At 33.6% G+C, this 13,111-nt stretch overlaps 1 protein-coding gene across 1 annotated transcript; it reads left to right on the top strand.

Moving 5' to 3' along the window:
* Nucleotides 1–278: 278 nt before the first annotated feature.
* LOC133174936 (uncharacterized) lies at nt 279–12,615 on the top strand. The gene is made up of 8 exons (XM_061310028.1): nt 279–377; nt 5,700–5,751; nt 5,836–5,937; nt 9,616–9,780; nt 10,788–10,838; nt 11,503–11,604; nt 11,824–11,940; nt 12,566–12,615. The coding sequence occupies exons 1-8, from the start codon at nt 279–281 to the stop codon at nt 12,613–12,615; spliced, it is 738 nt and encodes a 245-aa protein (XP_061166012.1).
* Nucleotides 12,616–13,111: the final 496 nt, after the last annotated feature.

Here is a 13,111-nt window from a genome sequence, read left to right as displayed (position 1 = left end):
TTTAAGCTAAAAATTGGTAAATGTGCCCATTGATTTTATTTCGTTTATTTTATGTACATCTGTATAATTATTGAAGTTATTCATGGAAATGAAAATAATTTTATAAATCTTTTCGAATAATATCACATTGTGCAAGTGAAATCGAAATAAAAGACATCAGATAGTCTGCCACATCTGTTTTATGTTTGGATGTTTTACTGACTAATAGACGACAACAGACAACTAATATCTAATAGACGACAACAGACAACTAATAACTAAACTATATGACAAACAAGATGATTTCAGCTTTTTCGTCCTCAGCTTTCCTTGTTATGTTGTACTGTTCCACTATCCTGAACGGTGTGTTTATGTGTCCAAACTCATTCGATACGCAAGTGCATGTTCTGAGTACGATCAATATTAAAACCGAGGCTGACTACTGACAAATAAGTTGATGTTACTGAGATTTTAACATCAGCATTTCCAGAATTCTATGGTAGTTATAATGGCCATGTTTGCAAAAACATCCTATCAGTGTGTCTAAATTTGACGACTTATTACATATTAATTGTAAGACCTTTGTTTTATTGCTAAATTTGACTAAAGATTACTACGTCTACCTGATCAATACACAGGTCTCACGGGTATGACAGATCGACAGAGGATGCTTGCTCCTCCTACGCACCTGATCCCACCTCTGGAATTTCGAAGGATCCGTGTTATATGCCGTGTTCATAAATTTACATAGTTTTTTTTAAAAAAAAAAAAAAGATCGATCACTGTTTGTTAACTGCACCTTTTTCATTCAGGAATAATTTGTTTTATGCCCTTAAGTTACTTCACATATTTTGACTTTCGGTGCTTAAACATAAGACATGTTCTTAAATTGTAAACGTTTATCTGTTAAAGTGAAATCACTTGTATTGTCAAATTATTTTATCTTGGTTATGATTTGTTAACTTCTTCGGAGATGAAACAAAGTCATTTGTAGTTGCATTTAGTGTTTTGATATATAGTGATTATAGGTTGGACATGTAATCCTAATAAAGTTGAGTCGTTTGAAGTCTTTTCATAGTCTCTTTATACTGTAGAAGCAAGGTTGCTTCTACTGATATTTAAGTGAATCTATTGAAAACATAGGGACAGCTTCCTTTGACATTCCAAAGAATGTCATCTTTGTTTCTATTTGTTCTTTCATGATAACATGCAAGGTGCAATAACGAGTACACTCGAGTCTGATATCAATAAACGCATTCATGGATTACAGAATGGGTTTCTGGTTCACAAAATAAGGTGATATACATATAAAACAAGGTTAAAGGAAATAGCTCAAAATTTCAATTTATTTACTCATAAAATTTATATACACAATCACTAGTAGTACAGGAAACAAAATGGTCAATTATAATTGACTCGAATACTCAAATAACAAGACAAAACTGAATTTTGAGTAAGCAGCCTACATTCAATGAAATAAATTTTTTCAAGGAATATTGACATAAATCATGACTTCATTATGCAGCTAGAATAGCAAGAAAATTTTAATATTTTCATGTTTGATATAATACAAAGACGTACATGTATATCCAATAAAAATTAGCTTTGTCTTCTAATACTAACTGTTCAAATTTGACAGGTCCAAATAAGATAAACCTTGTTCTTTTGTACAACCAATTTTTTATTCTTATTATGATATATATATATCATGTATAGTTACGCTATTTTGAGAGAATAAGACAATGTACGATTTACTGCTTGTTGTAATTAATTAGCGATAATTAATTCGTTCAATTATGTAAATCGCACTTCACCAGAGTTCACCCGATAGACCGGACGCAATTTATAGCGCTCCGGATTTCTTTGTTCACGACTGTTTATTTACTTGAAATTAAACATGTAACACTGTAAATATTTAGTGTTTGGTAGTTTAGTAGTAGTGCTAGTTGTTTTTGTTTCTCTATTTCCTTTGTTTTTATGACTTCTTAACTTTTTCTTTGTCCTGAGGAAGGGGCAGGTCGTCCCGAAAATTTGACAATTATTATTGTTCGTGTCGTTGGTCATTTTTAGTGCTTTGTATAAATTTCCATCCGTGACCATGTATCTACACTTAGGATATACAGTGTTGTTGGTTTTTAGTGCTTTATATATATATATATATATATACATATATACATATATATATATATATATATACAGTAGACGTATCTAATTCGAAAAACATATTCCTAGATACTACATCTACCCTGACCGATGGTGAAATCGAGTTCAGTCTCCACACGAAACCCACAGATTCCCATTTGTATCTTATGCCAACTAGCTGTCATCCCCCACACACATTTAGGGGTGTGCCTAAGGGTCTAGCCACCAGAATTCGGCGCATCTGTTCATCCCCTGCCTTATATTAGGAACAAAGCGGTCTCCTCAAGTCCCACCTATGCAAAAGAGGCTACAATACCCGCACCGTACAAACTGCTATTGATGAGATGGCGGGACATGACAGGCAAAACCTATTACGCTACAAGGAAAAAGACAATAGCGGCAGGGTCCCTCTGGTAACCACATACCATCCCGTCCTTAAGAACCTCAGCGGTATCCTTCAAAAGAATCTGCCAATTCTCCACTCAAATAAACGAATGGCAGAGGTCTTTAAGGAGCCCCCATTGGCTGCATACAGACGCCCGAGGAATCTAAAGGACATGGTAGTAAGAACCAGATTGGACAATCCATTACCTAACGGGGGCTTTAAAACTTGTTCTGACAGAAGATGTCTTCTCTGTAAGCACAGCTCTGACACAGACAGCTTTAACAGCCCCGTTACAGGCCGCAGCTACAAAATACTAGGGAATTTGTCCTGTCAAACAGACAACTGCATTTATTTCATCAGTTGCAAAGTTTGCTCCAAACAAAATGTTGGTGAAACAGGAAATCTCCGCAGGAGAGTCAATAATCACCGTTCTACCATTAGGACCAAAAAACTCAATGAACCCGTTGGGGAACATTTCAACCTTGAAGGTCACAAATGGGAGGACATGACAGTTGTGGTTATTGACCATAATCCAAGATGGACAGACGCTAAGAGAAAAGGCAAGGAAAAGTTCTGGATGCATAGGCTGAAGTCATTCCGCCCTGATGGTATTAACAAACTTAATGACTTCACCAGGATGAACGTGAACTAGACCCAATCCCGGATTGTAACAAACAAGTTCATTCTCTCTATATAGTGTAAACTTTACCGTTAATTCGCATTAGCAATTCTGGAACAACCTACCCAGATATTTACAGCTTACATTTTTGTGTATTTCTTTTATCCGATTTCCAAATTTATAATATATCCAAATTCATATTTTTAAAATTGCCCTTCCATATTATCTTTCTTTAATTTCTTTTTATCATGTATAGTTACGCTATTTTGAGAGAATAAGACAATGTACGATTTACTGCTTGTTGTAATTAATTAGCGATAATTAATTCGTTCAATTATGTAAATCGCACTTCACCAGAGTTCACCCGATAGACCGGACGCAATTTATAGCGCTCCGGATTTCTTTGTTCACGACTGTTTATTTACTTGAAATTAAACATGTAACACTGTAAATATTTAGTGTTTGGTAGTTTAGTAGTAGTGCTAGTTGTTTTTGTTTCTCTATTTCCTTTGTTTTTATGACTTCTTAACTTTTTCTTTGTCCTGAGGAAGGGGCAGGTCGTCCCGAAAATTTGACAATTATTATTGTTCGTGTCGTTGGTCATTTTTAGTGCTTCGTATATATATATATATATATATATATATATATATATATATATATATATATATATATATATATATATATATATATATATATATATATATATATATGTATATATATATATATATTTATAAATTTGATATAATATAAATATTTTTTATACATATAGGAGGATTTTGTTTCCGTCGGAATTCCCATGACTTCCAATTGCGCCCCGTTATTAGCAGACCTAATTTTGAATTCCTATGAAGCAGAATTTATTCAAAATCTTACACATGAGAGGAAGTATACACTTGCTGTGGCCTTCAACTTGACATTTAGATATATCGATGACGTTTTATCAATTAACAATTGATACTTCTGTTCATATGTCGACACGATATATCCCAATGAACTTGAAATAAAAGATCCTCCAGAGTCTGACACATCTGTTTCATATTTGGATATTTTAATAGAAAAAGACGTTAATGGTGACATATCAACACAATTTTATGATAAAAGTGATGACTTTAACTATATTCTATCATCAAATTCCTCACTCATGTAGCAATATACCCTTTATCACCTGCATATGGGGTTTATATCTCCCAGTTGATTCGATACGCAAGAGCATGATCTACGTACGAATAATTTCTAAAACGAGACAAGCTATTGACAAACAAGTCGACGAAACAAGAATATCAACAGTCTTGTTTAAAATCATAATTTCGCAAGTTCTATGGTCGATACAATGACCTTGTCAGCAAATATAATCTATCATTGAGTATAATGCTGACTGACATTTTTCATACTAATTGTTAGACCTTTTTTTTTTTTTTACAAACTGACTTTTCTATGGATTTTTCCGTTTTACCGATCATGACAGGGAGCACAGAGCGAGTTTGACCGGTCGACAGGGGATGCTCACTCCTTCATGGCACCCGATCTAGCTCACACCTGATATTTGTTTTGCTCCCAGTTTTTATTGTTTCAATGGACATTTGGGCTTAATTACTGTTTGTTCCTTCCATATGTCATTTCAGATGTTCGATATATAGGTACTGTAGGGGTTTTCAGCAAATAATAAGTTTGGAAGCAATGATCGATGAATATTTGGAAGAAATACAAGGTGTTGATTAAATCTTGATGTATGGTGGAATACATCATTTTACTTTTTTGTGATTAAGAATATTACTTATGTTTATTATGGCGTCATTTCCTTTGTTCACAAATTTCAACTCAAGGATCAAACGGATTTCTACAAAATTATTGTCTTCCGTAAAAAAGTGGCAACTTATGATAAGCAACATCCATTATCACAGAATCCAGCCTGCATTCTGGTGTTGAAAAATCTAAAGATAGATTTTCTTTAGACTTTTCATATACATGTAGTATATATAAAATTTTCAAAGGCATTCCTGTCTTCAGTATTTAGTGATCTGAACTTTCAAACTTTAATATAATATGGTATATATAGTTGTTGTAAATAGAGCAAAGGCTTTAAACAGGCTAATTGATTAATGTTCTTACCAACAGGTGGAAATTTTGACACACCATATTTCATCACTTGTATTTAAGTGACCGAGAGTGAAAAGCATGATTATTGTTTATGATATAGACAATTTGTTAAGTATGTGGATGACTGCGTTTGTTCTCGTACATTTTTCTACTGGGATAACCATATCGTCATCAGCAGTGAACAATCAGGTAACCCAGTCTCCTAAAATTATTCTAACATGTGTTTGGTAATGAGTGATTATTGTAAAACTTCCTCTTATAGTTTGACATATCTTACATCTTCATATCACATAGCGATTACTGTTTTTAGAGATTTTACTTTGCTATCCTAATAGAAATTAATTCTGATCAGCATGAAAAACAAACACTGAATAACGCTGCAAAATAAAATATAGCAATAATTTTTGTTTTATTGAGTGACTCAGTGTACAATGTATTCTTGGAAGTCATTTTAAAATTAAGAATTTCATTGTATAGCTAGACTGGGTGTGGGAAAAGGCTGGAGTCCCTAGACAGGACTTTAAATCAGGTAAAAATTAAAGTAATCATATATTTATGAGAAAAAAGAGATAAAGGAATAAAAATAATAATAATAAAAAGTTTTATGTTTCAGATATTGATAGTAAAACAACTCCTGCAATGAGAAGATGGTTTGCAGGATTTTTAAAAGAAAAGGTTGCAAGAGACTTGATTAAGACTGAGGTGCAAATATTAGGTATTCAGTTTTTGAAGATTAATGTTTAACAAATTCACGATTTGATAAAATTTTGAATATCATTTTGATTTGTAAACAAAAATCACATATACAAAAGACATAAATTTGAAGATGGGCGTGTTTGGCGTGTGATCTGCAGAAATAAGGCGTACAAAACATTTGTAGTTAAAATGTCCACTATTTGGTCAGCTGACCACAGCTGGACAGACTTTACAAAGTTATGTACGTGGGAAATTGTTTCATTTGGTTTGAAATACTTCGTCAAATTTAATATATCAGTCCACTTATCTGAATAATTACTACATGTATAACTTAGTACGCTTCACATAAATAATAAACACCTTTAGGGTATTGTTAAATGCAATTACAAGTACAATGGACAAGTGTATATTAACAGTAAGTTGGAAGAATTGCTTTCGCTTTCAGTGCAACAGAACCAGAATTTATCTATTTTAAAATAAATCAGTTCATAAAATTAAACTAACAAAAGAATTGATTGTACTAAAAAATATTAACGCTCCATGCGAGGATCGAACCAAAAATATATCTTCTTCATTGCACTGGACGGGTAACGCATACTCCTGAGCTATCATCGCTACACACATTGTACATATTTTAAAACGACAATGAAGCACCGGCACTTACACATTGGAATTTTTGGGGGAAAAGTTCATTTTTGATCGTCTCTGGGTCTTCCCTCCATTTTTTTTTTTTTTTTTTTTTTTTTTTTTTTTTTTACAAATGTTTGTTTCTTTGAATTAAGGACATACGCAACGTAGTTTGAACTTTATTGTCTTTTTCCCTGGATTTGAAGAGTTCCGATACTTAAAGGAATTGTGTGCTACATTTTTATGTCTATATATGCTGTTGTACGCTTCTTCTAAAACAAGTTTGGATAAACAAAACATCTAGAATATATGTTTAGTAATTTTTGTGTATTTTTCTTTGAATTATACAAAAAATTTCATCAATTGATATCTTTTCAAAACCCCTGGTAATGCATGCTGATCTTTTGTCTACGAACTTCTGATGGCACTATAATCTTAAATTAAGAATATCTTGAAAATTTATCAGTAGGTAAGGTACGTTGCGTATGTCCTTAAACTGCATACAAATAACGTTTCAAAATCATAGAGAGATGACCCAGAGATAGAAAATTCTTAGAAAAACTTGTTTAAAAATGTAACATTTTGTACCAAATGACTCATCTAGCCAATTTTCAAGTTCTTTTTTAGCAAATCGAAATACAATATCGGGAAAATTTCCCCCTTTCCTATTTCACAGGAACCCAAAACCTCAAAAGAATGCTAAAATTTCATGTAACAGATCAATGAAATTTTCACTTTTCAAGTGCGCCCCGATTCCTGCCGAATGCCAGTCAAAAGCGCCCTCGTTCTTTAAAGGTGCTTAGTCACAGATTTGAAGTTAATATTTTCTGAAATTTTCTGTATAATTTCATGACTTTATATGTTGCAATAGCATTTCATACTAAAATATAATAAAATTCTTATTTCATCTCGAAGTTATTAAAACTTCGAATTTCTGGACGCGTTGGATTGACACATCCTTGCGCTTTAACATATTTAGGTCACCTGAGTCACTCAGGTGACCTATTGCTATCCGTTATTGTCCGTCGTCGTGCGTCGTGCGTTAACATTTAAACATTTTCAGCTTCTTCTCTGAAACCGCTCAACCAATTTCAACCACTTTTGGCATATAACATCTATGGGTGAAGGGGGATAAAAATTGTGAATTTCATGGTCCCTGCCCCCCTGGGGCCTGAGGGGTGGGGCTAAAACCACCAAAATTAATGCAATCTTTAAAAATCTTCTTCTTTACTCCTGGACACCAAGCAGTCAAACTGTTGACATGATTGTAATAAGCATTGAGCCCTCTACCAAAATTGTGAAATTCATGGCCCCAGGGTAAGGGGTTCTGGTGCTAGGGTGGGGCTATATAGATCATATAGTGAAAGTGCATTGTTTCTTTGAAAATCTTCTTCTCTACTCCTGGGTATTATTGAAACAAATTAAATACATAGTTATGATAAGCAAGAGTGACTCTACCAAAATTTTGATATTCATAGCCCCAGGGTCAGGGGTTCTGGTGCTAGGGCGGGGCTATATAGATCATATAGTGAAAGTGCATTATTTCTTTGAAAATCTTCTTCTCTACTCCTGGGTATTATTTAAACAAATTAAATACATAGTTATGATAAGCAAGGATGCCTCTTCCAAAATTGTGAAATTCATGGCCCCAGGGGTCAGGGGTTCTGGTGCTAGGGTGGGGCTCTATTTATTATATAGTGAAAATGCATTAATGCTTTAAAAATCTTCTTCTCTGCTTCTTGGTATTATTTAAACAAATTAAGTACATTGTTATGATAAGCAAGGATGCCTCTTCCAAAATTTTGATATTCATGGCCCCAGGGACAGGGGTTCTGGTGCTAGGGTGGGGTCATATATATCCTAAAGTGAAGGTGAATTATTTCTTTAAAAACCTTCTTCTCTGCCCCTGGGTATTATTTACACAAAGTATAATTAGTACATTGTTATGATACACAAGGATGCCTCTTCCAAAATTGAGAATTTCATGGCCCCAGGGTCAAGGGTTCTGGTGAAAGGGGGGGGGGGCTCTAATGATTATATAGTGAAAAAGCAAAATTTCTCTGAAAATATCCTTTTCTGCTTCTGGTTAGAAAGCAAAGAAGCTAAGTGTATAGTTATGATGAGCAAGAGTGCTTCTTCCAGAGTAGTGAATTGCATGACCCCTGGGTCAGATGTGCTGGTGTGAGGATAGGGCTCTTGATAATATAGTGAAAATGCATTAATTCTATTAAATAATCTTGTGATAGTTTGTTAATTTACTGTATGGTGAAAGTGTTAAATGGGGAACATATTAGAACCTAATTTATGAACTGTAAATGAATGGTAGACTCATTACTTTTTTGATCCTGATCACTCTATTTTTCTTGCTTTTGGGCAACAAAGCTTCACCTTTCAGTTTATTTTATACTCTATGGATTCTCTAAATTGTTGTGTTGTACTCAGGTGACCATTAAGGCCCTTGGGCCTCTTGTTTAATTTTATTCTTAATACTGAAGAAAAGTGGCAATTCTGTTGTGTATTAATGAAAAATATTAAAACTATAACCCAGAAAATTCAGAGTAGAAATGTTCGAAAGCAAAACCCACTCACAGTATTGCAAGTCCGTGCTCAGTGGTGTGTGCAGAGTTTAACAATTGAACACACCCGGTGAATCGTTAACTTTAACAGAGTTCGTGCCCTGTTTACAAAAACAGGGGGTGGGGGGGGGGGGAGGGGGCCGCATTTTTTCTGCGTATAGTATTTTTCTATCTTAAATTTTTCCTTTAGATGCTGGTTGCAACCCCCCCCCCCCCTCCCCACTTTTTGTCGATGAATGGTCGAGTACTGGGAGGATTTGGACCGTTGATTAGGGGTTTTTTTGGTCAGTTTATTTTTGGAAGTTCCTCCTCCCCCTCCACTTCATTTTCTTTGGTCAGATTTTTTTGCCCCCCCCCCCACCACCACCACCACACACTTTTGAAACCGTTGCTACGGACCTGAATTTTCATGCCCATATTTTAAAAAAGCAGCTATACGAAATTGATATCAAATATATTGAATGCATTGATCTTTAAATATATTCACGTTTTAGAACTTATGCATAAAAGCGAGGCGGAATGTCAGAGAGGAAACAATTCGTTTGATGTTGTAAAGGACTTTCCATCACCTGAAAATCGTATCAAACTTTCAAAGAATGAAATCACTGTCCTTAAAGATCTACTGCGTCGACTCGACATCATAAAGGAAACATTGATAAGTATGTTACATAATACAGGTATGATAATAAAAACATACAGGTATGATAATGAAACTATGATCGTTGGAGCTTGATTTTTTTAGTAAGTTATGAAGTGGCGAACGTTAGTGCATGCTATTGCTTAATGTAGAAGTTAATGATAACGAAGAATGATCAATCTCAAAAAATCCACAAACAATACGAATATGTGAAGAGAGCATAAAACACGGACCCCTGGTACCTATCACATTTTGCATTATATATCAAAATACATAAACATATGGGCATCAAACTAGGTTCAATCAGTAGATCATTTTCCCTCAAGGATTCCACAAGTCTACAAGTCCAACTAGTATATTGACATGCCAGCAAATTCAAAGTCATTGGGGTCTTACTACTGCAAAAATAGGAGCCACTTCGGGAAGGGATCCGTCATTATTCTTGATTTTCAGTAGCTTGCTGTAAACAAGTTACGTAATAATGCAGTACACATTTGAATCAATTTAAACATTACACTAGGATAATTTTTTATGAAACAATGACATCTCCCCGCGCTTGACAGCAACAACCGAGATTTACATTGTAATTTTCTGCAGATTGAAAATCGTGTTATGCTTGTTCGATTTATGTTGTATGTACATGTAACTAACCTGGCTAAAGATTAGGATGGTTTGGAAATGGTAAATCTGTAATATTAAATGATTTGATGAATTTTTTTTAACACAAGTCAAAATTTATTTAGATCGTCTATGTGGCAAAAGCCCTATGTTGGACAGACTATTAAAATGTATATATTGAAGAAAATAGTTTCCTTCCTCCGCTTAAAAACTTTTTTATGATGAGTATCAGTCCATTATTCAGAGGAGATAATTAGATGTAGAGACAAAGTTTGTATCAGAGGATCAAAAATACTTGGATGCAGAGAGAAAAAAGTTAAGTGAAATGTGAAATGTACTTGTTTTATTTAAACTAAAAATCAATGGAAATATTGCTTGAAAACGAGTATTCATCCGCATACATTTTTGTAGAGTCAATGCAGGCAGTGAAGACACCAAGATGTTTAGAGAAGTGTCAGGCAGGTAAACATAAAAATTTCCATTATGAGAGAGAGAGAGGGAGATGCTGTCTCCTCTCTCTCTCTCTCTCTCTGTGTGTGTGTGTGTGTAAGTACAAGTAAAAATATCTATTTTTTTAACATTTACGATAAAGTCATAGACACTAAAATATAACGGTATTCATTTACCAAAGGAATCGCAGCACATTAAAATTAAAACACATACATTAACAGGATAAAAATGTTTTCTACTTATGTTTCCAATAAGTGTATGTTTTGAAACCACTTCATTAAATCAAACTAAAATTTTTGATATCGTCCTTTATCAAAATTTGAAACCCTAATGCTTAAATAAATAAGGTCACATGTTAGATTTTTGTGTTTAATTTTTTATGAAAATATAAAATTATATAGGGGTGTCTTCGAAAAGTGTATCTCGCTTTTATCTTTCAATTCTTGAACACAGTATCTTTCCTTTTTGAATTGTTAAAGTGTACCTGTTAGTATGCTGTATCATAGTACGTCTTAAATATAATTTAAATTTTTACATGTATACTGTGAAATTAAGTAATTTGTAATCCCATTTCTGTATTCTAAAATAAATGACTAATAATAATAACGTCTCTTTATACAACTAATGTTAACGAAATATTTAAGTGTTTTATCACTGAGTTTTGTTGATGTTACAGTGAGCAGTCTTATGAACATAGGGAACCGTGTCTTTGATTTTACCAAAGAATTTCATCTTTGTTCTTGGATGACACAACACGAAAACTTAGAAAAAGTACAAGGTAACAAAATAATTTAAGATAACTATGAATTAATCATCTTAACAAAATACAAGATAGAGCTGAGCTTAGAATAAACATTCCAAGCTTGCAAATATCTTGATAAAAAGATGTCTAATGTTTGAATGTAGATTATTTAAGATAAAATTACATAATTTTATGCATTTAGTTAGTTAAACTCAACTCTGACTTACTTTGGTTTGCATCATTTTATGTACACAGAAATGTCCTCCGTACAAGACATATCATCCTCCGCCATGTTAGATATTCTACTGGTTTTGTCAGACAATGCTGCTGTAACTGAGTACCTAATGATGGAGTATATGAAAGACATACGAGGTAGTTTTTAGAGCTGAAACGAATGTTCGAATATTCGTGAATGAATAGTAAATGTCGAATATTGATTTTCGTATTCGTTTCAGCTCTAGTATTTTTTCACAACAAATCCTTAAAAAAAAGTTTTATAAATATTTTTTTTTTTATTTTAACGATGCTTTAATTTAAATGATTTATTTATTATATGTTGCTTTAGTCCCATTGGAGATTTTTTTTATATAGAGACGCTACCGTATGCCAATTAAAGGCTTCAATTTAATATTTATACTCGGTAATCAACAGTGAGAAATATTTATCGTGACAAAAGAGGTCCATTTTTAAGGTCTCATCCGAAAGACCCGTGACTTTCCCTTCTCATGCAGAGCGCTTGGCGAAGGAATATTTACGTCATAGGTTTGACTCTGCGCGGCATAAGAGAATCGAACCGGGCCTCCCGATCACGAACAAATGCCCAACCACTAGGCTATCTTGACCAGTCAATAAAAACATAGCTATCTGCATGTCAACAAAAATAATTGTGAATTTGAATTAGAGCTGTGGCATTTACCATTTGAGACAAGGATATGTATCCTCTTGAAGGCAATCACTTATCTTTCACTACTTTTTGTTCTTATTTTATGCATTACAGATTTTGAACAGAACAAGGCGGAAAAGAATATGAAATTGAAGACTGAATAATCTTCAAAGATAAATCAATATTTCCGAGGATTAGAACTCTTTGTTGTTTCAAAGAAATACGCAGACATTTTGGTGATACATTTCTTTTGTCAATATTCCTAACAACCTTATTTATTTTGGATTACCATTCCTATATTAGATTCCAAATAATAATTCTCACAAACATACATAACGGGATCAACCAAGCCCCTTTTTCTTTACTACTCATGAAAACGTGAACAGCAGTGAATAATTAACTTCAGCAGTGTTGTGAAACAACGTATTCGAGACGTGGTGTCAATCAAATGTGTATGCTTGAAAACCAAAGAACATATTTTAAGAAAAACGAAATCACTAAAATTTCACCAAAATCAATAGCATCAAAACGTATGACTTTTCAATACTTTTTATCACCATACGACCATTCCCCGGATGAATTAAAGACCAGGCTTTATGACATCATAGACAATTGCTTTTTCAATTGGAATGGAACTCACAAATTTTCCTACCTTTTCAT

Source organism: Saccostrea echinata, unplaced genomic scaffold (assembly GCF_033153115.1).
Source record: "Saccostrea echinata isolate AGI-Se365-2 ecotype Australia unplaced genomic scaffold, CSIRO_AGI_Sech_v1 ptg000060l, whole genome shotgun sequence".
Lineage (NCBI taxonomy): Eukaryota > Metazoa > Mollusca > Bivalvia > Ostreida > Ostreidae > Saccostrea > Saccostrea echinata.
This window is presented reverse-complemented; position numbering and strand designations above follow the sequence as displayed.

Bases quoted from the DNA above. Each gene is read 5' to 3' on its own strand.
- LOC133174936 (XM_061310028.1), top strand. From the start codon at position 279: ATGATTTCAGCTTTTTCGTCCTCAGCTTTCCTTGTTATGTTGTACTGT. The intron at 9,781-10,787 runs GTATGTTACATA...ACATTTTTGTAG, and splicing joins CATAAAGGAAACATTGATAA to AGTCAATGCAGGCAGTGAAG. The intron at 11,605-11,823 runs GTAACAAAATAA...TTATGTACACAG, and splicing joins AAACTTAGAAAAAGTACAAG to AAATGTCCTCCGTACAAGAC.